General features: G+C 38.2%; 1 protein-coding gene across 1 annotated transcript in view; it reads left to right on the top strand.

Annotated features, from left to right (window-relative positions):
- ARHGAP18 (Rho GTPase activating protein 18) overlaps positions 1-27,837 on the top strand; it is a 136,298-nt gene that overhangs the window by 92,466 nt on the left and 15,995 nt on the right. Inside the window, exons 6-12 of the mRNA XM_005684734.3 lie at positions 4,446-4,611; positions 6,956-7,047; positions 11,926-12,003; positions 16,044-16,203; positions 18,594-18,676; positions 23,113-23,319; positions 24,171-24,311. Coding sequence (XP_005684791.1) covers positions 4,446-4,611; positions 6,956-7,047; positions 11,926-12,003; positions 16,044-16,203; positions 18,594-18,676; positions 23,113-23,319; positions 24,171-24,311 — 927 coding nt within the window. The remainder of the gene's footprint in view (positions 1-4,445; positions 4,612-6,955; positions 7,048-11,925; positions 12,004-16,043; positions 16,204-18,593; positions 18,677-23,112; positions 23,320-24,170; positions 24,312-27,837) is intronic.

Genomic DNA, 27,837 nt, shown 5'->3' with positions numbered 1-27,837 from the left:
TTCATTCATTATATACACGGAAACAGCACTTGCAGTGTGTCAGGGCTGTGGGACAGTGGGCATACAGAGGTGATTAAGACGCGGTTTCTGTCCTTGAGGGTTTCATGTCCTACATCAATATTGATCAACCTAGATTCCTCCCTGCCTATTGCAGGGCATGAGGAAAGTGGAGCAGAACAGAATGACTACTGAATTTAGGATTTAAAAAATCTGAACTTGCCTCTTTATGTCACTGGCTATGTGGACATTGGCTCAGACAGTAAAGAATCTGCCTGCAATGCTGGAGACCTGGGTTTGATCCCTGGCTCAGGAAGATCTCCTGGAGAAGGGAATAGTAACCCACTCCAGTATTCTTGCCTGGGAAATCCCATGGACAGAGGAGCCTGGAGGGCTGCAGTCTATGGGGTTTCAAAGAGTCGGAACAACTAAGCAACTAACACTTTCACTTCACTTTAGTCTCTTAATGAGCCTCAGTTTCCCCATGTAGAATATGCTGTAATAATACTTGTCTTATTGGAACTTTTGCAGGATAAAATGAAACACTATTTATCAGAATGAGTATTTTACCATTTTTGTCTTACCTTGCAGTAATAGTTAAAAGAAAAACCTTGATACCTGTCTGCATGTTCTCAACTCCTATGCACTATACTATTGACCTTGGAAATTACGCTGAAAATTCACTAAGGCTGAATATGAATAATATCTACTGTTGTTCTTTTAATGTTTTTATGGGGAAACTGTACCACAAAAATAGAAGAATTATCTCTTTTCTCCTATAGTGGACTCTCTTGAGAATATAGCAGATTCTAAAGAAGATTCTGTCAAAGGTTCGACAACAAACTATAGAAGATTCTCTCTTGTAGTTGAGTTTGCTTGAAAGGAATTAGCTGCTAAATTGCCAAAAGTTGTAGGTTTTAGGAAATGTTCTAGGATGGTAACTCTCAAACATTTTGGTCCTGTAACCCCCTACAGACTCTTAAAAAATTATTGAGGACTTCAGAAAGCTTTTGTCTCATCAGTCAGGATGGATGTCGGTGTTGAGGAGAATAACGCCTCACCTTGCAGTGCTTTGGTGAATGGTCAGATGCGCGGCCTTCTGGCCGGGAACCTGTGATTCGTGTTTTTGGAGCGTTCACTGTCTCCCTGTAGGTTGCAGCTCTCTGTGTTTGCTCTGGCTGGCCTAAGAAAGAAGGCATAAACAGATTTCTACAGAAGCTATGATTCCTTGGAAGACTCTGAGGAGATGAAGAAGGCTGGTACAAAGTGATTTTGGAATGTAAAGAATTTCTTTGGATTGAGTTCTGTGGAAGTTGGTCACTGACTGTGCTCTTAAGCTCTGAAATATAAATAAGTAGTCTAGGGAATAGTTTCTCTTGATGATTAATTAAAAGTACTGTCTGTGTAGTGGGGAGGAGCAGGGGTGCTTTTCTTTATGTCAGTTAGACCTATGGATATTTACCATGATATAAATTAAAATAGAAAAATTTAAACTATTAATCCATTAAAATTTATTATTATGGTAAACATAAATAACATTTTTATGAAAAAGTTGTATTTTCTAAAACAAACTGCAGTCAGATTCTTTACCATCTGAGCCACCAAGGAAGCCCATATTATAAATGAAAATTGAAAAACATTTAAACTATTAATCCATTTAAAATACAATATTATGGGGAACATAAATAATATCTTCATTAAAAATAGTCATTTTTCCAAAACAGATTTTTGTTTGTTTTTAATTAATTTATTTCTTTTAATTGGAGGCTAATTACCATATTGTAGTGGTTTTTGCCATGCACTGACATGAACCAGCCATGGGCGTACATGTGTCCCTCATCCTGAACCCCCCTCTCAACTCCCTCCCCATCCCATCCCTCAGAGTTGTCCCAGTGCACTGGCTTTGAGCGCCCTGTTTCACGCCTCGAACTTGGACTACAGATCTGTTTCACATATGGCAATATACATGTTTCAGTGCTGTTCTCTCAAATCGTCTCACCCTCACTTCTCCCAGAGTCCAAAAGTCTGTTCTTTGTATCTGTGTCACTCTGCTGTCTCGCATATAGGGTCATCATTACCGTCTTTCTAAATTCCATATATATGCATTAATATCCTGTATTGGTGTTTTACATTTTAGCAACTCTCTAATGTCTGGCTTGAGTTTATGTCATTTGGATTCTCATATTTGCTTCTGTGTTCAGTCTGTTGGCAATACCACATTTCTTATAAAAACTCTGAAAAACTCCACTGTACACCATAAGAGAATAAGAGTGAAAAAGACAGATAATGTCTTAGTGTTATTAAAATAGTATTGACCTCTTCAGTCAGTTCAGTTGCTCAGTTGTGTCCAGCTCTGCAACCCCATGGACTGCAGCACACCAGGCCTCCCTGTCCGTCACCAACGCCCGGAGTTTACTCAAACACATGTCCATCGAGTTGGTGATGCCATCCAACCATCTCATCCTCTGTCATCCCCTTCTCCTCCCTCCTTCAATCTTTCCCAGCATTAGGGACTTTTCCAATGAGTCAGTTCTTCACATCAGGTGGCCAAAGTATTGGAGTTTCAGCTTCAGCATCAGTCCTTCCAATGAATATTAAGGGCTGATTTGATCTGCTTGCAGTCCAAGGGACTCTCAAGAGTCTTCTCCAACACCATAGTTCAAAAGCATCAATTCTTCTGTGCTCAGCTTTTTTTATAGTCCAACTCTCACATCTATACATGACTATTGGAAAAACCATAACTTTGACTAGATGGACCTTTGTTGGCAAAGTAATGTCTCTGCTTTTTCATATGCTATCTAGGTTGGTCATAGCTTTTCTTCCAAGGACCAAGCGTCTTTTAATTTCATAGCTGCAGTCACCATCTGCAGTGATTTTGGAGCCCAAGAAAACAAAGTCTCTCACTGTTTCCATTGTTTCCCCATCTATTTGCCATGAAGGGATGGGACTGGATGCCATGATCTTTGTTTTCTAAATGTTGAGGTTTTTTTTTGTTTTTTCTTGTTGGTTATCCACTTTATTTTTATTTTTTTTAATTTTAATTTTTATTTTTACTTTATTTTACTTTACAATACTGTATTGGTTTTGCCATACATTGACATGAATCTACCACGGGTGTACATGCGTTCCCAAACATGAACCCCCCTCCCACCTCCCTCCCCATAGTTAACTTTTTCACTCTCCTCTTCCACTTTCATCAAGAGGTTCTTTAGTTCTCCTTTGCTTTCTGCCATAAGGGTACTGTCATCTACATATCTGAGGTTATTGGTATTTCTCCCGGCAACCTTGATTCCAGCTTGGCTTCATCCAGCCCTGCATTTCCCATGATGTACTCTGCATATAAGTTAAATAAGCAGGGTGACAGTATACAGCCTTGATCTAATCTTTTTCCGATTTGGAACCAGTCTGTTGTTCCATGTCTGGTTCTAACCGTTGTTTCTTGATCTGCATATAGATTTCTCAGGAGGCAGGTCAGGTGGTCTGGTATTCCTATCTCTTGAAGAATTTTCCACAGTTTGTTGTGATCTACACAGACAAAGGCTTTGGCATAATCAATGAAGCAAAAGTAGACATTTTTCTAGTATTCTGTTGCTTTTTCAATGATCCAGTGGATATTGGCAATTTGATCTCTGGTTCCTCTGCCCTTTCTAAATCCAGCTTGAACATCTGGAAGTGGAAGTTAACCTCTTTAGATTCCTTGAAAAGAGTATTGGGTACCTATATGGCTCCCTGGACCACACTTTGAGAACTGCTACTATAGGATATGGCTTTTGTATGTCCATTTTACAAAAAGGGTCGGTTAGAGAATTGCCAGAAGTCACACACAGCGAGATAGCAGTTAGAGGACTGATAGATGGTGGCTCTAAAGTCCCTGCTTTTGGTTTCCCCTCTGCTCTCCCCTTCTCCCCAGTGCTGCACAGCCCTTTTGTACCTGCCTTATTTGGGTATCATATATCTGAATATATAATGTTATCTATATCAATACAATGCCATACTATATATATACATGATAATTAACAATAGTGTAGATAAATGGTTCCTGGCACGCACCAGTGGTTTCTCCTCTTCTTTCCCCTCCTATGTCTTCTTCCTCGCAGTTTGTCTTGACTTGTAATTTTTCTTGGTTCTTAAAGGTCAGTTAACTTGTTTGTTTGTTTTCTCCTTTTGTTTTGCTGTCTCTTTTGTCCTCTTGGCCACTGATATTCACACTCCTAGTCCATGGTCTGGTTCTGCTGTCTGTCATACTTCACACATTGACTCCCTGCAGGTTTGGGATCATCATTAAGACAGGATTGCTCTTCATTCTGGCTGGAGAAATTCCTCCATGGCTTGCATCGTCAGCACTCTGAGAATGAATTCTTTTCATAGTTAAAATTTTGTCATCTTTCATTAAAAAGAGGTTAGGTCTTTCTTGTAAACCTTTACTGTATTAATGATGTTTATTTTAGACCTACAGAGTGCGAAAAGACAAAACAGGCACCACCAGGATTGGTGACCTAGCGCCCCAGGACATGAAGAAAGTTTGCCATTTAGCCCTAATTGAGCTGACTGCCCTCTATGATGTCTTGGGTATTGAACTGAAACAACAGAAAGCTGTGAAAATCAAAACAAAAGGTAATTTTGAAACAAAAACCAGTTGAATTTACTCCTGAGCTAGTAAGAATGAGCTTGGCTTTTTAGGAGTATCCTTTCTGGGGTGCGGGAAATGCAAATAACAAATTGCCTATAATCCGCACATCTAAAGTTAGGATTCCAAAATTTTTGTAATTTGATAAATCTGTCTCCTAGATTATAGAAAATAAAGGCATAATCAAATTTAATTACCATGAAAAAAAAGGAAATTCTCTTCAAGGATTCTGCTCTCTCCTTTGAAAGCTGTATTTAAAAACAATGTTTGGTACATATACTTATTTCTAAGACTGGATCTTGACAACTGACTTTAATATGGTTAATCCTCATCAATTATTTTTGCTTTATTTATTTGATAACAAATGCACAGGCAGTTAGTAGTATGTCTCTTTGTTCATTTACAATCTACTTTTAACTCTTTTGCAAAAAATATTCTTCCCTCTTTGAAGACAATAATGTGATTTTGGCATATAATATCCTTAAATTGTGCATCTCTTGCATATACAGTTTTTTTTTTCTTTGTAATCAGCTTGCTTTCTCCATTATATAAATAGGCTTTCTTTTTTTTAATAATATGGTAGAAAACAAACACCTCCTCAGTTCTTGTTTTTTTCCAAGATTTTATTCATCTGAAAATCCAGATAATTTTCTGTTGATAAAGCTTTACTATTTAGGAATCTCTGACATCTTATTTAACTTTAAAGATATCTCTTAAAGAAAAACCAAGAATGGGGATTATTGAGTTGCTATGGTAACGTTAGCAAAGACAAGTATTCACCTGATGTAAGTTTTAGAGGCAGTTTCTCTGTAGGTCTGAAGTGTACCTTCCCTCAAGTCTTCTCTGCCATTCTGGGCCCCAGAAGACCCCATTCTGTGTTTAGTTCCTTTGAGTGAGTATTTTAGCTTAAGGCTTGTGATGGTGAATTTCTGAGTCAAACAGTTCTGGTTTTCCACAAGTCCATTATGGATAAAGACTTCAGATGCTTTTTCAAAAGCTTATCACAAAGTCTTCTCCAGATACAAAATAAAAATTTAATTTAAATAATTGTGAAAAAAAAATAGTTGTGACTCAGTGTTCAAGACTTTCAGAGTGACTTAGAGAGGCCTTTTAAATTTTATCTCAGAATTGCCTCCTACCAGACAGAGAAATATTAAGCCATCCTCATTAAAAGTAGCACTATTAATAGATTTTGTTTCCATCTTTTTTATATTTTTGTATCTTATCTAAGATATTTGTGTTATAAACTAGAATTTGACATTAAAAAATAAGGACTTCCCTGGCGGCTCAGATGGTAAAGTGTCTGTCTACAATGCGGAAGACCCGGGTTCGATCCCTGGGTCAGGAAGATCCGCTGAAGAAGGAAATGGCAATCCACTCCAGTACTATTGCCTGGAAAATCCCATGGACAGAGGAGCCTGGTTGGCTACAGTCCATGGGGTCGCAAAGAGTCGGACACGACTGAGCGACATTCCTTTTCCTGTTCCTGTTTCAAAGATTGTGCTTTTCTTAATTCCTAAACTAAAAGTTATTTACTAGGTTACTGAAATTGCTCTGAATGTCAGTTTCCAATGTCTGTTTTTATATCACAGGATAATCCCCCTTTTCTTGTTCACAAATGATTTATATCTCCCTGGTGATGTGTGTTACACTTTTTTGCTGTAACTGTTCACTCAGTGATGGGTGTGGGGTAGGAGGTGCTGGGTAGAAGCTATGCTTACATCAGACTGAAAGCATATAATTTTAATTTAGAAAAATTATAAATTATTACCTGTCATGTCTTTTGGAGTTATTCCCAAGTATATAAAAAAACAAATTTAAATTCACAAAGACCAAGTATCTACTGTGTTCTCTGAAGAAGAACATTTGTAGAGCAAGCTCATAATCTTGGCTGATTTTCCAAAAAGCAAATATTTATACTTTGCTGTATTATAGAATATTGAATGTCAGTTAAGTATGGAAGAGATGAGTGATATTTGCTTTAAGCGAGAACTTTTAATTTGATTACATTTAGTCAATTATTTGCATGTTTTGCCTATTCCCACAGCACTCTATTTCTTTTTTGTAACAGTTTATACTTTTCTAATTATTTTGGTGATGATCTATAATCATTAGTTTAGTTGTCTTTGCTTGCTAGATTGCTCTATAACGTGGAGCCAGAATTTTCCAACTAAGTTGTGTTTACCTAATTGGTAGACAATGTCACCCACTTAGATGCTCGATATAGTTGTATGATTGAATGACAATATCAGGAATCTGGTACCTTAACATTTTTGCGTTAATATTTCATAGGTTGATGAAAGTGAAGAGATTTTGTTGTTGTTTTTGCAGATTCTGGCCTTTTTTGTGTCCCATTGACAGTATTGTTAGAACAAGATCAGAAGAAAGTACCAGGAACTCGAATACCTTTGATATTTCAAAAAGTAAGTAGGCCCAAATGGGTCAGCATAGAGACAGCATACTTGAGATAATGGTGTTTTGTTTTTGTTTTTGCATACATACTATTATAATATAGTTTTCCAATTGATATGCTCTTTTATTTTATGCTTTGGTTTTTCTGTTCAGAAAACAGATTTGTTTCAAGGGCTCATAATTTTTATTTCATGGTGATGCTTTCAGTATTATTTCTTGTAACTGTGATTACCTGGCATCATTTTCCTGTCTTATATTAGCTGGCTTTGTATAATTGAGATTTCAATTCTATAATACATAGGAGTGGGGACTGCTGGTAAATTTCTAGGGAATTGAATCCTCATGAATATTTTATGCCTGTATGTATTTTCCAAGCTTTCCTATTTACAGTGAGGATGTCCAATTTAATTTACTAGTGCCTTCTTCCAAAGTAGGCAAAGAAACCATAAAGTAGAATTAGAAAATGATTGCTAAACTATAAAGTCACTTGTGTAGCCAACACTCAATTATTCATAAGGGGATTATCTATGACAATATAAAAGTTTCAGTCTAGCCTCTGAGCCATCATTGTTCAGAAACACAGATTACATTGGATAAAAGACAGGGAATACCCCTGAGGAAGGCTAGTCACATCAGTTGTAGGCTACCCAAGACACAGATTTTACAACATCTCAAGCATCTCAGTTTCTGAAAATTCATGGGTAGCAAGAATGGCAGTAGTAATGTTCTCAGTTGTTTGGCTCAACAAAGCCATTTAATACTTAAGCTTAATCTGCTTGGCACCAATTCTTCCATTATTCTAAGCCAGTCATTTACTATCTTACCTATTAATACTAAGCTCTGATTTCTTCATTCCTCATAATCACCATTACATCCAAACCTGTGTCTCAGTGTTTCTCCTGATGGACTTTGTTGTAGACGGCTTGTTCTACTCACCAGCTTCCTCTAGTCATTACCTGCAGAACCTGTGTCTGTGTGGATAGTTGTTCATGGTGTCTGTGATAACCAGAGAGATGCTTATAAATGGAGACCGTAGATTCAAGTTCTTTTAATGGCAGTAAATGGTGTGAGTTACTTGTGCAGATGGACAAAGCACGGATCTCAGTAGGACCCTTTTCCAGTGTATTGGGGCTATTCAGAGAAACAGCATCAGTAGATTTCTCTTTCTCTCTCTCTCTTGGAGAGAGATGCTCAATAAATCTTATCAAGTAAATGAAGGAATGAGTGTGTGTTGGGGAGGGGGAGAGAGAGATACATGCAGCCACACACACACACACACACACACACGTGCTTTCCTTCATTCACTTATTCAATAATATTTATTGAGCATCTGTCTCTCTCTCGGGGTTAGGGGTGGGGAGAGAGAGATTTATTATATGTTAAAGAATTAGCTTCTGCAATTGTGGGGCCTGTCAGGTCTGAATTATGTACAGCAAGCTGGAAACACAGACAAGGGTTAACATTTCAGGGTCAAGTCTAAACTCTGCAGGTGGAAACTCCTGTGGAGTTTCTGTGTTGCATCTTGAGGCAGAATTGTGCTGTTTTGGGGAACCTCAGTCCGGGTTCTTACAGCCTTCATCTGACTGGATGAGGCCCACTCACATTATGGAAAGTGGTGCTTCACTCGAAGTCTACAGGTTAAATGTTAATCGCATCTGAAAAACGCCTTCACAGCAACATCTAGACTGGTATTTGACTAAATAGCTGGGTACTGTAGCCCAGCCCAGTTGACACATCAGATTCACCATCACATCAGCGAAGAGCAAGCATTGGTCCCAACAGAAGTCAGTGTTGCCTCCTGGTCAGACTCAGGATTGCATCCAGTCCCCTATCATTTTCTCTTGACATTGTTTTCATATTTAGTTAGTTTACATTTTTGGTCTCTTCAGGCTTTTTAGAGACTTAGACTACCTACCAGTTTGAAATCTTTGGATAAGAGCCTTAAAGATTTTGGGTTCATATAAAAAATAAAAGAGAATATAAAGAGCTTTCTATTAGATAACACTCATCTGTTAGTATCCCCTCTGGATGATAAGCAAAAAAAAATCACTGTGATCTATCCTGAAAAGTATTTTTTAATTTATCATCTGACAATGCAATTAGGTACTTCCTTAATTTTATTGAAAGGAAAGAATTGAAAACCACTGATTTGCAAAAATTTTTATTCTCAGTCTTAACAGATTATATTTTATCAGATATTGAGAAATATACCTCAAAGAGGCTTTAACAAAGCTTATCTAATATCTATAAATTGTATCTAGTTCCCCATGCCACTCCACCCCCCCCACCCCACACCTTAGAAACACACTGTTTAAACCATATTCCCAAAATCACTGGAGAAATAGAAATATTCTTAACTTTTATCTATGGCAAAATTCTGGCAAATTAGTAACTCATATTTTCATAATAAAGTATTATTTTATATTTTAACAATGACAGTAGAATGTAGCTAAAATATGTTATTCTCAAAGTGAGAAATAATGAGAAAAATGACTGTATATATACATTCTCTGTTGAATGCTAGTATTCAGCATTAGAGAATAATAAACAGTAAAATATAAAAATGTAAAAATTATTCTTGTTCAGTTATTTAGAAATCATCAGTTTTGCCTGTGTATTTAATAAAAGCAAAATTTGTCTTATTGCTAAGAACCAATTTGATCCAGCTACTGGCATGCAATTTTATTTTTTGTTACTAGAATATTTTAAACATTTTATAAGATGAAATAAAACAAATTGCTAGTATGTTGAATAAATGTCACATGGGTATTATTTGATATATTTAGTTTTAAATACTTTATTGAATAATGTTCATCTAATCTAAAATGATTCATTTAAAGATTTTTTTCCCCATGAGTTTTTATCCAGTGTAACTTGAAAAATGTCTCGAAAATCATTCCAGTTGAATTTTTGAAATTTAGTGCTTCTATTTTCAATCAGTAATAACTTCTTGGGAGACTACTCTTTGCTTTGTTCTTACCTGACTAACTCAAAATTAGTACAGACTTTGGCCATAATCCAGGAATATAAGAGGTGGGGTCATGGAGGAACAATTGTGCCCTCTTCCAGTGTCTATGTGCTACAATAAATCGTATTTCAGAACATCTAGATAAATATCATGACGTGACTTAGCAGCAGCAGATAAAGGTCAAAAGACTTCATTCATGATGCCATGCTTTGCTCCTAATAGAAATTTTTATAAGGATGGGGACAATAGTAAGCTTTATGTAATTTATATGGAGAGGGCAATGGCACCCCACTCCAGTACTCTTGCCTGGAAAGTCCCATGGACAGAGGAGCCTGGTGGGCTGTAGTCCATGGGGTCGCTAAGAGTCAGACACAACTGAGCAACTTCACTTTCACTTTTCCCTTCCATGCATTGGAGAAGGAAATGGCAGCCCACTCCAGTGTTCTTGCCTGGAGAATCCCAGGGACAGGGGAGCCTGGTGGGCTGCTGTCTATGGGGTCGCACAGAGTCAGACACGACTGAAGCGACTTAGCAGCAGCAGCAGCAGCATGTTATTTATAAAGCCTTGGTAAATCATTAAGGAGGTTTCTCTGAAAAAAAAAATTAAAATTTTATAATGTTTTGGCACTCTGGAAGATGTTGTGCCTCGGGGTATGCAGAGGGTATTATAGTAAGTTTGGGGCTGAGAGAAAAGTAGGTTTGTCTTTTAGAAGAAGGCTATTGTGAAAGGAGGGGAATGGATGGTAAGGAAAGCCTATATGATGCTAGCAATTCCTTATATATAAATTGAGAACAAGGAAATTGATTTTTTGAAATAGTCAGTGAAAAGTGAAAGTCGCTCAATAATGCAACCCCATGGACTGTAGGCTGCCAGGCTCCTTGGTCCATGGAGTCCCTTTTCCAGGGGATCTTCCCAATCCAGGGATCAAACCCAGGTCTCCCACATTGCAGGCGGATTTTTTACCATCTGAGCCACCAGGGAAGCCCTTAAAATAGTCAAGTGAAAGTTGCTCAGTTGTGTCCGACTCTTTGCGACCCCATGGACCATACAGTCCATGGAATTCTCCAGGCCAGAATACTGGAGTGGGGAGCCTTTCCCTTCTCCAGGGTATCTTCCCAACCCAGGGATTGAACCCAGGTCTCCCACATTGCAGGTGGATTCTTTACCAGCTGAGCCACAAGGGAAGCTAAAATAGTCAAGTACCCCCTAAAAACCATTTGTGTACTGCCCAGGGAATGCATATTCCACTTGAAAGTCTCTGCCAAGAAACTAACCACTTCCTAGCTTCCAGTGTTATGTCATTGAAATTTCTCCATTTTCTTATTCTTGTGGGTTTCTGCCTTATTAAAACAAACGAAAAAAACTTAGAGATCTGTGTGTATTCATCAGGTATGATTTAGAAACCCCGTACCCAAACTGTTTTTTTTATTTAAGTTTACCACCAAAGGCTTAAAGTCTAAAAATGAATATTTGCAAGCAGTTTTTTTATCCCTTCTATCATAAACAATTTTTTCTTTGAACACACTGAAAAGGAGGTGTAAATATGCAAATTCTGTAATTTCATAAGATTTATTTGATTGCAGAATGTGTGTTTCTGAAAAAGCAGAAGAAATGGATCTTCTTAGTTACTTTTAAACACTGAACATGGGTCAGTTTCTATCTGGGATATTGCAGGTGTTGTGTGAAGTTACATACTTTCGTTCCAAAGGACCCAACTTTTTCCAAATTAGAACTAAACTTTTCAGATATATTGGCTTAAAGATGAGTAGTGATTGTGCCATAGCATTCAAAACTTAGTGAAATCCCGTTAACATATCACTGTATTCAGTTTTTATTTATGTATGTATGAAGGAGATGTTAACTTTGAGACTGTGCTTATTAAGCATGCCAAAATCAGAATGTCCTTCTGTTTATGCACAGCTGATTTCTCGCATTGAAGAGGGGGGTTTGGAAACCGAAGGTCTCTTAAGAATCCCTGGAGCTGCTGTTCGAATCAAGGTGATTTCATGGTTCTACTCATGTAAATAACTTTGTTTAATTAAACTTTTTTGCATCTGCAAAGCTCAGTTGTCCTCCCCACTCTTTCTTCCCATTTTAGAAGATGAAAAAACATAAAAACATGTTAACATTCAGTTTCTGTTAGCTTTTCTACAGTCTCTTCTGATTGTAAATTTTGACTTTTTTTCAAAATCACCCTATTACCAGTAACAATACTGTGATAAATAAAGAGGCTCTCTTATTACTCTCCAACTGTGCAATATAAAATAGGAACAAAAGTAAACAAGCAGAAGACAAGAGCAGTTCTGTCCTGCTGATGGAGAGAGAACATGATGAGTCAAAATACTGAGAGGACTGCTGACAGTCTGCATGAGTAACAGTGTGAGATTTATTTCTTTTTCTGTTTTAAAGGGCAGGATGGTAAACTCCACCAGGTGGGCAGAGTAGGGGACTTGACATTAATCTCTGTACATTGTCGGTCTTAGTGAGCTGGCAAAATGAGATTGTCTTAACCACTCCTGGCTGTCCCAGTTCCTTGGCTCACTGGATCCAAGGGTAGCCTGAGTCTGGCTTGTGAATAAGTCAAGGGGATTCCCAGGCTTTCCAGTTGGAACCCCCTTTCTCGCTCCCCTTCTTTCTTTTTTCTCAAGATGATGTTTCTTTCCCACTTTCCTAGGATACTGTGTGTCCTCCTCCTTTCTCTGTTCCTGACTCCTGCTCTGGGGAATCCAATATCCAATGAATGCTTGGTCTAAGTAGAATTACCCTGCAGATGATGCACATGGAATGTGCATCTCCAGGGATTTGCATTTTATGGGGATTTCATACTTGGAATTGTAGCTCTATCTGGAAAACTTATCTAGGGAATTTTTTGATTATCAGTCATTAACAACCTCCTTAACCCTTATCCTCCAAATTCAGCTCTAGCTCTAGAAAGATAACATAAGTCACTGGCCACACCCAGTAGTTTGTCTTCCTGAATTTGTAAATCCAAGAAAAAATAGGATAAAGAGAAGAGATATTCCCTGTTCATCTCCTCAAGATGTATCCTGTATGAGCTCTTTAGAGCTAGATCAGGAAGAAAAGACTCTTGGTGGGTGTACACTCTCCTGGCCAGTTGTGGCCATGGCAGTGCCAGGTCTGTGCCAAGATTCCACAGTTTGCATCACTTGCTGATTTTGTTAAGCTTCTTCAGTTTAAAGCACTAGTTTTGGCTTACATGGCTCTTACCACACTGTGATCTCAGTTTAATTGAATTTGAGTAACCTGATAAATCATGAGAAATGCTGGGCTGGATGAAGCACAATCTGGAATCAAGATTACCGGGAGAAATATCAATAACCTCAGATATGCAGATGACACCACCCTTATGGCAGAAAGTGAAGAAGAACTAAATAGCCTCCCGATGAAAGTGAAAGAGGAGAGTGAAAAAATTGCCTTAAAGATCAACATTCAGAAAACTTAAGATCATGGCATCTGGTCCCATCACTTCATGGGAAATAGATGGGGAAACGGTGGAAACAATGTCAGACTTTATTTTGGGGGGCTCCAAAATCGCTGCCAATGGTGACTGCAGCCATGAAATTAAAAGGCGCTTATTCCTTGGAAGGAAAGTTATGACCAACCTAGACAGCATATTAAAAAGTAGAGACATTACTTTGCCAACAAAGGTCCATCTAGTCAAGGCAATGGTTTTTCCAGTAGTCATGTATGGATGTAAGAGTTGGACTATAAAGAAAGCTGAGCGCCAAAGAATTGATGCTTTTGAACTGTGGTGTTGGAGATGACTCTTGAGAGTCCCTTGGACTGCAAGCAGATCCAACCAGTTCATCCTAAAGGAGATCAGTCTTGAGTGTTCATTGGAAGGACTGATGTTGAAACTGATGTTGAAACTGAAACTCCAATACTTTGGCCACCTGATGCGAAGAGCTGACTCATTTGAAAAGACCCTGATGCTCGGAAAGATTGAAGGAGAAGAAGGGGATGACAGAGGATGAGATGATTGGATGGCATCACCAACTCAATGGGCATGAGTTTGGGTAAATTCCAGGAGTTGGTGATGGACAGGGAGGCCTGGCATGCTGCAATCCATGAGGTTGCAAAGAGTTGGACACTATTGAGCGACTGAACTGAACTGAACTGGTATATATATACCCTGCTCACAAAAGTCATTCAACTTGCATCCCCTGGGTCTGATGTCTGATGCACAGAGGTCCCCAAAACTGTTCAGGTGCTCTTGTAATTTTGATACGTGGCCACTGTCTCACTTCATTTGCTGACACCTGCGGCAGTTTCACCACCAGTCAATCAGGAACAGTGTGTGTGATTGGGAGATGAGTCCTGTCGAGAAATACATTCTCTAACAGAGAGTCTCCCAGAGCCCAGTTACATGACTCCATTCTACCCATCTTAGCAAGAACACTGGTTCCCACATCACTGTTCATGTCCCGTGTTAGCAAAAGGTGATGGCCAACTCAGGAGAATCATAAACATGTTTACTTTAGTACACAAGGATGAATGTAATGTGGATTTCACATTTTGACCAGATCACTGGCAGAGGAGTGAATTCAACTACATGTAACTTCTTAGAAGGTCAACTGGCTCAACACAGCCTGTTATCACAGACTGAATGATACGGCAGCTGGTCTCTGTTTTGTACATAATATAAAGATGACATGCAAAAATTTAGGGTTGTCATTCTTCTTCCTTCCCCACCAAATTTCGTGGACTCTCCCTCCCCTTCCATCCTCTCCTCCTCCTCCTTTTCTCTTTGCTCTCTTTTCCCTCTTCTTTGTTCTCTCGCCCCCTTTCTCCCTCTTCCACAGGCCTTCTTTCCTTCCGTCCCTTCCTCCCCATCTGCTTCCCCCCTCCCTTCTTTCATCCCTCTCTCCTCCCGCCTTTCTTTCCCCTCATTTCTAGGTTTGCCTTTGTGTATTTCACCGATTACAAAAAATAAGTAGGGTAGAGGATGGAATTGTGTTGGGAAGAGAGAGTGTAATAAATTCACCTTACAGGAAAAACAAAGAACATTTCTTGGGAGAACAGTTTCAAATATTAGAAGGGAGTGACAGGAACTTGGAAGGGTTTCTAATATAATAGGATTTATGCCACAGTGGAAAAGCATATAGAAAATAGTAATTATGAAACAAAACTGATTTATTATTAATAATTTGTCTGGCAGATTTTGTGGAGTCCTTGAGGTAAATGAATTAGGTACTTCTAATTCCACAAGGACTCCAGCTGTTTTTTGCAGCTGGCAGCAGGATGGCTGGGTCACTGACACCCTGTGCGTGTAAGACGGGGTATACTAATGTATTTTTCGTACCTCATTTGCTATGGAACTTGGTCTTCCATTTCCCAGAGGTGACTAATCAGAGGTGGCCTTTTGCTTTAGGTCCATAGATTGATTAAGTATTTTGTTATATAATGTACTTCTAAATAAAGCACAGACTTTTTCTTTAAATAATTTTTTAAAAGTTGGTGAAAAATTATAGTATCTAAGTAAAGCCCCCAAGTGTAAAGTCTGTCTTAACTGTTCTTTTATTTCAGCCTCTGCTGCTTAAGGTTTGTTGCCTATCCTGGAAAATGTGTAAAGTTTTGGAATTCTAGACCTTAGGTATCATTTTCATTGATGAATTACACTTGGGGTAGGAGAAGGAATATTTTTCTGAGTAATAGAGAAGTGTTGGCCTTTAGTAGTTTCAGATGTCTTTTCAAAAAAGTAACATCTTGGGACTTCCCTGGTGGTCTGGTGGTTAAGAACCAGCCTTGCAACACAAAGGACACAGGTTGGGGAACTAAGATTCCCCCATGTCGTGGGCAACTAAGCTTGCCAGCCACAACTACAGAGCCTCCACACTGCAACGAAAGACCTCATGCAACCAAATTAATAAATAAATATTAAAAAAGCAAATAATAAAAAGCCACAAAAGAGTAGGATCTCTTCTGAAGTGGGAAGTATATCAGTCTCAGCAAGGAAAAATAAATCAACTTATTGGTAGCTTTTTTTTTTTTCCCCCTTTCTCTCTTCTGCCTTTCAGAATCTTTGCCAAGAACTAGAAGCAAAGTTCTATGAAGGGACTTTTAATTGGGAAAGTGTCAAGCAGCATGATGCCGCCAGCCTGCTGAAGCTCTTTATCCGGGAGCTGCCCCAGCCACTGCTCAGTGTAGAATATCTCAAAGCTTTCCAGGCTGTCCAGAGTAAGTGCCACCCCTCTTTGAAGCAATCCTTGAGTCAGTGCCATCCATATTAATTGCTTTAATGACATTTTGCTTTGTGAATAATATAACCAGATATATTCGGGTAGACACACTGACTCATTGATGTCAGTGAGTAATAAAATGCCACTCGATGTTTTCTTTTCCTTTATAAATATACATCTAGGAGTAAATAGATAATAGATCTATCCATATCTCTTCAGGTGCGGATTAATTATGTACCCTTTAAGCAATACAGTGTATGTGTTTTCATATTAAAAGCTGGAAACGTCACATTTATTTTTTAATAGAATGAATCACGTAAGCTTTCTGATACATTTTTCTTGCCAAGTGTTAAAAGCAACACTTACCGGAGAAGCTGTGGATTAACAGTTATCATAAAAGCACAAGGAGATGTGACAGAGTCTGTGATTATTTCCTGAAAAATTAGCTTTTGAAATTGTCATGCAGAAACATGGAACAAATCATTTGACTGCTTCGTTGGTCAGAGGGGCAACAGATTCTTATGTCTTTCCATTTTGTGGTCTTGGGCAGGCTCCAAATTAACGTCTTGAATAGTTCTCAATTCCTTTCCAGTGAACAGAGAGATCTGATGAGGTTCATGTACTGGCATAATTATCCCTTTTAGTCATAGAGACCATCAAAAAAGGAAGAATGCTGTCACCACATTCTAGTGACCAAGCCATACTTTAACTTCCAAATTGGCACACTTTTGAGAGTGAAAGAGAAGCACTGTTAATGATTATGCTGAACTGCAGTGTCAACCCGAACTTTTCCAGGCTATTCTTTTTTTTAATTGAAGTATACTGACACATAATATTATAGTAGTTTCACATGTACAATATTTGTTATTCGCATGCATTGGAAAGTGATCATAATGTCTACTTAACATCTGTAACCATTCATAATTATAGAAAAATGTTTTCTTGTAATGAGAACTTTAAAGATCTACTCTTAGTAACTTTAAAGTACGTAATAGAGTAGTATTAACTATAGTTGCCACTCATAGTCTGATGCATAGTCAGTTGTGTCTTACTTTTTGCTACACTATGGACTGTGGTCCGCCAGACTCCTCTGTCCAAGGGATTCTCCAGGCAAGAATCCAGGGCATACAAGGAATGGATTGCCATGCCCTCCTCCAGGGGCTCTTCCTGACCCAGGGAACAAACCCGTGTCTCCTGCGGCTCCTGCATTGGCAGGTGAATTCTTTTACCACTGAGCCACCTGGAAAGCCGCGGTTGCCACGCTTGCATTATTTCCCTGAGACTTACTTATTTTGTAATTGGAAGTTTGTACCTTTTGTCTGCCTTTAGCCATTTCCTGGCCTGACCCCGATACCTATGGTGGTTCAGATTGTTCCACCAGTCTGTTCTCTGTATATATGTGAGCTGTTTTGTTTTTGTTTTAGATTCTATATATAAGTGAGATCATAAGATATTTGTCTTTCTCCATCTTATTTCACTTAGCATAATGCACTCAAGGTACATCCATGTTGTTGAAAATGGCCAGACTTTTTTTTTTTTTTTCACTGAATATTATTCCATTATGTTCCAAGCTATTCTTAAAGCATGTCATATTGAGATGTTTCCCATGGCTTATCTCATTTAAGGATAGGGATATTTTAAATGATATCATCATATCATTTATTTAGAATTGGGGGGGAAATATGACTGAAATTGTCATTTAAAATATTTTGTAATGGTTAAGTTGTGCTATTTTGCATATGCAGTCCTTAGATATGGATTGAAGGACCAAATTTATCCCTGAGAAGTAAAAGCAAGAATGATTCCAGATATCCACGAGTTTTACTTATGGGGATGGGGGTACTGAAAATAGGAAATATCAATAATAATAATGTACCTCTTCAACTCTCTCATTGCTGATTGGTTTTCTTATTCATCCCACAAATATTTATCGAACATTTATTGTGTTCCACGCTTTGTTTTAGCTTTTAACCATGGATACCACATAATTTGTTCACTCACCATGAGAAGAAGCTTCGCTGTTACAGGTGCACTCTGACATTGTTTTATAAAAGGTCCAATCTCTCTGCTTTTTCGTTGGGGAATAATTATCATGCAGAAGTTAAAATTATTTCCAAAGCACTGTTGTGTGTCTGCAAACATAAGGCCGCCATCATACGCTCACAGTTGGAAGTGAGCATTCCGAGAAAGAGAAAGCTCTACTTTAACAGCTGCTTCTCCTGATCTCCCCCACACACCCTCTCAACAAGGCTTACTGCTCACTCATTGTGTCTCGCATTTCACAGTGATGTTTATGCCAAATAACTTTTTTCTTGCAAAACAGAAAAAGAAAGTAAAGAGAAGTTTTTGGTAAAGACAAGCATTCAGATGTATTTAATCTGTCTGCAGATCTTCCAACCAGGAAGCAACAACTGCAGGCTTTGAACCTTCTTGTCATCCTCCTGCCCGAAGCAAACAGAGACACACTCAAGGTCAGCTGGTTTCATTTACGCTAAATATCCCTCAGAACTAAGAGTCATTTTTCACTATTTGTGGCAAAACAAAATAATGGTATTGTGGAAATGTTAGTAGTTGTCTATAAAGTGAAGACCTGTTTTTAAGGAGAGATGGTGAAAGTCGTTAACTCTATTAATTTATTACCCAGGTTAGTCATGTTAATAGTATCATTAGGGTTTTTTTTTTTTTTTGGTCTTTTTTCAACTATAACATTTCTTCTACAGGTGATTGAGGTTCATTTGTTAATAAAAAACATGAATGTATTTTATTTTTTTCTTCTTTCTATTATTCCTCTATTTTCCAGTTTTATTTAGTGAGCATGTACTAGTAAGGTAAAAATTGAATGTTTAAAAAGGAACTCCTAAAGCTCACCAAATATAGCCCATTGCTGCCTAAAGATGTTGCATGTGTTTGTAGTTCCAAGCAGTAGAGTTTGAAGTAAGTCATAATGATGAACTTGAAATGTTTGATTAGTCAAAAGATAAACCAACTCAAATTCTAGTCATTTCTCTAAGGGCTTACCCTGAGTTTCCGATCTATATCATCATTTCACAGTGATTTGGTCTGATAGTCATATGATTAAGTACCATTTATTATGTATCATCAGAAGCTTTCATAATAATCAGTGGATTGTTCCACATTGATTAGTTTTCCTTAATGGCAAAAAATTTTAGGGGAGTTAAAAAAGGTTTAATTATAAACTCTTAGAAAAAAATTTTTTAATTTAGAAAGCACATCTACCTTATGTTTTACTGTTACCTTAAAAAGTAAGTTTTTTATACAAGTAAAAATTTTTTTATACAAGTAAGGGTGCAACCCTTGCCCATTTACCCCCTATAGTTCCTTATATTTAAAATGAAAAAGAATCATGTCAAAAAATTTCCTGTTGAGAAAACAAAACCACCAGTTGGTAAACCTTGGAAATGTTTTTCTGTACCTCATTAAGACTCCTTGAACTGAAACCAGGTGAGCAAATTCCATGCCCTTGGAGTAAATGTCAATACTCAACTTTTCTGCCTTGAAGTAGTTGATGAGGATTGCTGGAATGAAACATTACATTGCTGAAAGAGAACTTCCAGTGAGTTGTTCCCTTTACTAAGTCAGAAAATAATCTTTCACGTCACTGATTAACTTTGTGAGTAGCTGAGAATAGGTTTGGTTTGGTTTTGGAGACAGAGGCCAGCTCCAGGAAGGGTTGTATTCAAGCATCATGTGACCAAGACTGCTGTATATGGGTGGGTAGACTGTGGCTAAAATAGGGCCCAGGACGAGGTGGGGACTGATTTTCAGTCTGTTCTCTGCTTGTCAGCCATGCCCTTGTTACAGTTCATCAACTACCCAGAGAGAGGAATTTAGTCCATCTTTTTTCTGATTCACATAAAGGTGCCTATCTGTGTGATGGCCCTGTGAATGGCCAATATAAAATGGAAATCGAAAGACACATGAGTTGCTTAAAATATGTCTACTTTCAAAAGAGTTCAACTAGTAGTGGAGGAAACACTTATTCCAATATGGTTACTATTGGGCAAGGTTGGCCCAGAACTCGTTCTTGGATTTTGCCTTTAAACCCCAGACACATTCTTTTAAGACCAAATCTGTTTAAGAGTGTATATATATTTTTTAAATTTTAGTTTTACTTTTAGGACATAAAGTTACTGGAGCACAATTATGTAAGTAAGTGGAAAATACTTTCTTGGGGTAAAAAAAATTGGAAATTGCTAAACAATTTTATTAATTTACTTAAGCTTTAGTAGTTTAATTAGCCAGATCTGATAAAGGTTTCAACAGCATGTCTAATAACAGAAATGCTGAAACAAGTATAGCATGCATACAAGAGAATAAACCATTTAAATTTACTTCTCTGAAAGAGAAGGGAAATTCATCACAAGATGATTTCAGGAAGCTTAATGCAAACTTCCTCAATTTTTCCAATTATGCCACTCTTTCTATTGCCATTTGGAGGGATAGGATCATATACATGACTTGTATAGACTATTTCTACAGCACATCTAAGGGTTTGGAGGGACCATATTAAACCCTATGTCCTAATTTAAATCTAAGGCAATAGATGTCTTTAGGCAACTTGTTGACCAGGATTTTTTTTTTTAACAAATTTATGTGCATTTGAACTAGTGATCAAACCAACCTTTGACTTGGAGGAATAACAAAGACTAATGTTAACAGTGGGGAATCCATGTTAATGTTATTATTGACAAGCATTTATCTTTTTTGTAGTTTCAGCAAATTCATTGTATATATTTTGTTGCTTAATCTTGGCAGGCTAGGAAATTAGTATTCACATTTTATGAATAAGAAGACTTTAAGGAACGGGATTCCAAAAGATTTACCCTAAGATCGCACAGAGCTGATTAGTAACTAACTGTGAAGTGAAGTTGCTCAGTCGTGTCTGACTCTTTGCGACCCCATGGACTGTAACCTACCAGGCTCCTCTGTCCATGGGATTTTCCAGGCAATAGTACTGGAGTGGATTGCCATTTCCTTCTCCAGGGGACCTTCCCAACCCAGGGATCGAACCCAGGTCTCCCACATTGCAGGCAGACTCATTACCGTCTGAGCCACCAGGGAAGTCAACTAACTGTACTGAGACTCAAACTGAGTTTTCAGAGAGTAGGTCCAGTGACATTTATATAACACCAGACTGGTGATAGATACTTGTTTTCGGCTGTACTCTGCCACATGTGGGATCTTAGTTCTCTGACTAGGGATCGAACCTATACCCCCTGCATTGGAAGCATGGAGTCTTAACCCCTGGACCCAGGGAAGTCCTGGTGATAGAAACTTTTAAGAAAAGGCAGCTCTTATAGATCAGATGCAGTGACAATACATCCAAAGATGAAGTTCTTTCAGCAAAGCCTAGGCTAACATTTTATTAGTTTTATATCTATACACATAACATTCTAATATCTGATAGTAGTATTTTGGTAACTATTGCATTATGCACACCACGTTTAAGTGGTTTATTACCTAAACTCTGTAATTTATGCTTGTAAAGAAAGACACTGTTTCCTGAATAATTATTCTGGTCTCTGGAACAAAATTAAATATTTTTTTCCAAATTTTACCAATTAATCTTTTGTTCTCATTTGAGACAGTATTGTTTCTATATAACCTTATTCTTGGATTACAGTTTAACTTTCTGAGCACTGGATCAAAAATTAGATACATGAATCTCATTGTTAGATAGTAAGGCTATGCCTTTAGTTTGTTTCAAACTTTGAGAGTCTATATAACAGCTAAACTGGATTCAAGATTGAGCTTATAGGAATTTTTTTCCCCCTAAAAATTTCGTGAGAGAAGAATAGTTTTTTTTTGTTGTTGTTGTTTTTCCATTTTGGCATAGTTTATTTGGCCTGTTTTACGTAGGAATTTTAGGCTAAATGTGAAAACATGCATCTTTTAATAGTTAAGAGTTCAGAAACAAAGCCAGATAGATAGGCAATTAAGTACTTCTCCTCCATTTGCTCACTCTATGACATCGGGTAAGTTACATCCATTCTCTTAGATGTTGTTTTCTCATCTGTATGATGGAAATCGGTATAGCTTTTATTTCCAACCAGGATTAAGTGAAATGATGTCTATGAAGTTCTTAAAACAATGCCTTGCTCATAGATATCATTGACTATCTGTGCAGTTATTTTTGTTACTGGTTTAGACCAAAACTGATTCGCAGAAGAACTGGAAGCTTTCTGTCCTGGCAGAAGGGTGGTCTAAGCTGCCTGTGGTTGTTGTGGAGGAGGGGCTCGGAGGAGACTTAAGTATTGATGATAGAGATGGGAAGTGGGTGGCATCAAACTGAGCATAAACTAGCTTGGTCTGGTGAAAAGCTGCTTTTCTTTTCTTTTTTTTTTTTTTTCCAATTCTCTTCTTTTTGTCTCTAGCTATTCCCCCTCCTCCCCATCAGAGTCTCCATTCTTTTTGGATTTCATGTCAGCCAGCTACTGAATCCCTTAAAACAAATGCAACTGAGATTGAATGAATCCTTTTAAGGTTTTTCTTTTCTTTTTTTTAAATTTTAATTCCTAGAGATAAAGTACAGCACTTCCTGCAAAGTGAATATTTGTTTGATATTTTAACTATTTTTCAGTGCTCCATGGCTTGGTAGGGATGCAGTCTGATGCTTCTCCATTCCTCTCTCCACCGGCAGCTCAGATGTGTGTCTCTTGCATCATTCCCCGGGGCCATAGTCCTTAGCAGACACACAGCACCACCTCAGGGTGTGTTAACCAGTGGAGCAGCTTTGAGGACAAGGCCCACTGGATGTGGCCAGCTGACTGTGGTTATGCTCAACTTTTTTTTTTTTTTTAAGTAAATGAAAATCTCAGGTGCTACAGTGCTTTAATCTCTTATCTTCATGTACGACACAGATCTCAAAGAGCCATTTTTGTTTCAGGCCCTGCTTGAATTTCTCCAAAGAGTCGTAGACAATAAAGAGAAAAATAAGATGACGGTCATGAACGTGGCAATGGTCATGGCCCCAAACCTCTTCATGTATCACTCATTGGGTTTGAAGGCCGGCGAACAGCGAGAATTCGTAATGGCAGCCGGGATAGCGAATATCATGCACTTACTGATTAAGTATCAGAAATTCCTGTGGACAGTGAGTATACATTTTCAAGCTCTGTTAATGTGATAATATCTAGATCTTGAAGTCTTTATTATTTTTATATTGTTATAGTCTCTGCAAAAAAGTAACCAATATAGGTAATTTCAAATGCAGTTTTTTAAAAAAAACTAATGTTTTAAATCTCATTTCTTAAAATGCCAACATGATTTTATTGTTTCAATTTGGTAACTTCTAAAATATATTATTTTTGCTAATGGAATTTCTGAGGATTATTTTTTCCTGGATTATTGTTAGGCATCCATCAGCTCTTGGTGAGTTTTTCTTTCTCTTCTGACAGGAGAGGCTAGCTGGTTAGCGTTTAGAAGAGGTCTATAGGTTAAAGAGGCAAAGGTATAGATAGGTAAACCCTAAAGGGGCCAACCATTGAGGTGGTGACCCCTAATGCCAGTTACCTCAGGCATTCCCTTCTCCAGGGGGTCTCTCCAACCCAGGAACCGAACCCCAGTCTCCTGCATTGCAGGTAGATTCTTTACCATCTGAGCCAGCAGGGAAGCCCCCACACAAAGGGGCCAACTGTTGAGGTCAGTTACCTCAGGCAGTCTCCAGTCTTGGCATAGCAAATGGCCACTATGTCCTTGAACTTCACCAAGCGTCTCTTTGAACCTTACGCAGTGGGTGGTAACTTGCATCACCTGAAGGCTCTGAACACATGGTGAGTAATACGATCCATTTTTTCCCCCATAGATTTAATGAACTGCATGGTCTTATCAAATAGATAAAACTTTTACTTCTCTCCAAATATAAGAAATAAAGATAATTATTTCAATAGTTGAAAATGTTGCTACTTCTTTTTCCTCCCCAAACTTAATTTCATTTCTCCATAGATTCCCAAGTTTATTGTCAACCAAGTGAGGAAGCAAAACACTGAAAATCATAGAAAAGACAAAAAAGCCATGAAGAAATTGCTGAAGAAAATGGCTTATGATCGAGAAAAATATGAAAAGCAAGATAAGAGTGCAAATGATGTAAGAAACAATTTGAAGATATATGTATTTATGCAGATTGCAGTACTGTTTTAATATCATATATACAACAAAGAGTTTTAAATGTTTTATAGTATGACTTTCTACACACTTGATAAGCTCTGGTACTGTTTATAAGTTAAAGGCATTAATAAGGGTAACTATGCTCACTAGTACTAATAATAAGTAGGGATAGTTGCACAGGTCTTGGTAACTCAGCATGTGAGTTTGTTGATAAAGAACAAAGGAAGATAACAACAAAGGAATGTCTCATCACACACTCACCCTCACTTACCCACGTGTACACACACAGATGACACAGAGATAGCAGTTGTCTACCAGTTGTAATGTTTAGTGGCTACAGAGTCTCTTGTGTGAACCACTGATCTTTTCTTCACTTTTCTCATCTGTAAAATGGGGAAAAATAACTAACCCTGAAAAACAAATAGGTCAGTATTGGTGTTGTGCCTAAGATCCTCCCTGGACTTCAGTAAGGCTTCAAAGGGTCTTAATGGGGTCATAAGACTTTGGAAAGAGCTATGTTGGAACACAGAAAATTAAAATATTTTGTAAAGGGAAACTTCACTTTTCACTTTCATGCATTGGAGAAGGAAATGGCAACCCACTCGAGTGTTCTTGCCTGGAGAATCCCAGGGGCAGGGAGCCTGGTGGACTGCCGTCTATGGGGTCGCGCAGAGTCGGACACGACTGAAGCGACTTCGCAGCAGCAGCAGCAGCTAAATATTAGTAATCATAAACTTCTGTAAGAATATCTTAAGAACTGGTCTAAAATAATGAAATGTACGTGAAAACACATTTAGAAGTGAGTTACGAAAGCTCTAACTTAAGAACATGAAACGCAAGGGTTTCTATTGTTCTATTTATGGTGAAGACACCCTTCCACCACCACCCCACCATTGAGGTTCCTCAGTTACATGCTGACATCTTGTGGAATAATATGGAAATGCACTTACCAGCCTTTGTCTGATTTTCCTGCTTTGGCCTACTTAGGGATCCAGTAATCACACAAAAAAATGTTTTTTTCTCCTTTATTGATTTATAGCTCTCATTCTTGAAAAATAGCATTTTATTGACATTAAACTTTTTTTGGTCAATTTGTAGTATCTTAAAAATGTAAAATTTAATAAATGGGAGTTGTACATAGTATGGTATTTTTTGAGAAATGATACAGGTTAGAAAGGATTTTTAAGATATCATTCTTATTTAACTTAGAATGTTTTGTTACTTCTAAGGACATCATGAATACGTGAACCTTTTTTTTGTAGTCCTGCTTATTCACATTAATTTAGGTGACTTTATACTCTTGTCTTACTAATATTTAATGAGATAGTTAAATGTCATACTCTGAGGAACAGTTTAAGAAAACAGACTTGGTGCTGTACCTTTTTAATAAGTCTTTTAGACAGAAATTAAAGTGTTAATTTTTTGGAGATGAAATGTTTAAATGATTTGGTCATTTATAGAAAAATAGCATTGGATTTCTTTTAGTTGTGTGAAGTGTGAGTGTTAGTCACTCAGTCATGTCCAACTCTTTGAGATCTCATGGATTATAGCCTGCCAGGTTCCTCTGTCCATGGAATTCTCCAGGCAAGACTACTGGAGTGGGTAACCATTCCTTCTCCAGGAGATCTTCCCAACCCAGGGATTGAACCTAGGTCTCCTGCATTGTAGGTGGATTCTTTTCTGGCTGAGCCACCAGGGAACACCTTTGGGTTAAATAAATAAGAGCTGGTCTGGGAATTGTGTCTGTACTAGTTAAAAGCTATATTGTCAGTTTAAGGTGTGGGATTAAGCCTGGATTTAACTCTCAGTTAAATCATGCATTAGCTGTCACTTAATCTTTGAGTTTTGATTTTCTCTTCTGAGAAATTCAGCAATTCTTCTGACAAAATACTAGTAAATGCCTCCTTGGTGCCAAGCCCCTACTCCCTGTTAGGTCTTCAGGGGGAGATGGGGCTGGTGCTCTCCCACAGAGAGCAAGAGAAGCATGCAGGAGGGTGGGGCTCAGAGATGCTAGAACTGTGTGACGGAGCCTGACCAGAGGACTCTGGGCTACAAGCAGGAAGTGGACATCAGAGAGGCAGAGTGGTCATCCATAGGTGATCGTGGCCCACAGTGGAAGTCATTTAGCTTATCGTTTTGGTTGAAACAATTTCATCAATTGCCAGAATGTTTTTTTTCAAGCTACTATCATTTTATTTTTTTATTTTCTTTTTACTTTATTTTACTTTACAATACTGAATTGGTTTTGCCATACATCAATATGAATCCGCCACGGGTGTACACGTGTTCCCAATCCTGAACCCCCCTCCCACCTCCCTCCCCATACCATCTCTCTGGGTCATCCCAGTGCACCAGCCCCAAGCATCCTGTATCCTGCATCGACCCTAGACTGGTGATTTGTTTCTTATATTATACATGTTTCAATGCCATTCTCCCAAATCATTCCACCCTCTCCCTCTCCCACAGAGTCCAAAAGACTGTTCTATACATCTCTGTCTCTTTTGCTATCTCGCATACTGGGTTATCATTACCATCTTTCTAAATTCCATATATATGTGTTAGTATATTGTATTGGTGTTTTTCTTTCTGGCTTACTTCACTCTGTATAATAGGCTCCAGTTTCATCCACCTCATTAGAACTGATTCAAATGTATTCTTTTTAATGGCTTAGTAATAGTCCATTGTGTATATGTACCACAGCTTTCTTATCCATTCATCTGCTGATGGACATCTAGGTTGCTTCCATGTCCTGGCTATTATGAACAGTGCTGTGATGAACATTGGGGTACACGTGTCTCTTTCAATTCTGGTTTCCTTGGTGTGTATGCCCAGCAGTGGGATTGCTAAGGAGAAAAAATATTGGGAAACAAAGTACAAGATAATGTCAAGTACTGTGGTTATGTGGTGAGTCACCAATTAGTCAGTTTTCTACCTAAGTCCCACCAGTTGCCAGCATTTTAAAACATTTTAACCTTAAAGTCTGGACGTCCATCTTAACTGGGCATATTGGAAGTGGGAGTATCCTCAGGTTTCCTTGCCCTAGGGGGAATCTGTTTCCTGCAGAGTAGCAGTCGCCTGGATCTGAGTAGCAGCTCTTCACTTGAGTGGAACATGTGTGTGTTGGTCAGTCAGTCATGTTTGACTCTTTACAACCCCATGGATTGTAGCCTGTCAGGCTCCTCTGTCCATGGAATTCTCCAGGCAAGAATACTGGAGTGAGGAGCCATTCTCTTCTCCAGGGGGTCTTCCCAACCCAGGGACCTAACCTGGGTCTTATGCATTGCAGGCAGAGTCTTTACCATCTGAGACACCAGGAACACAGGCCATCTGAGTTTCCATAAACTATCCCCTCTTGCCCACTCCATATTTTTCATGTCGGTTTGTGTGTCTTGACTCTCCACCCAAATCATTTGAATGAAGCTGCCTGAGATGTTTTATTTGTTAAACAATTCTTGGATGTGTGCCTGTTATGTGCCAGACACTGTTCTAGGCACTCAAAATACAC

Source organism: Capra hircus, chromosome 9 (genome assembly GCF_001704415.2).
Source record: "Capra hircus breed San Clemente chromosome 9, ASM170441v1, whole genome shotgun sequence".
NCBI classification, from domain to species: domain Eukaryota; kingdom Metazoa; phylum Chordata; class Mammalia; order Artiodactyla; family Bovidae; genus Capra; species Capra hircus.
This window is presented reverse-complemented; position numbering and strand designations above follow the sequence as displayed.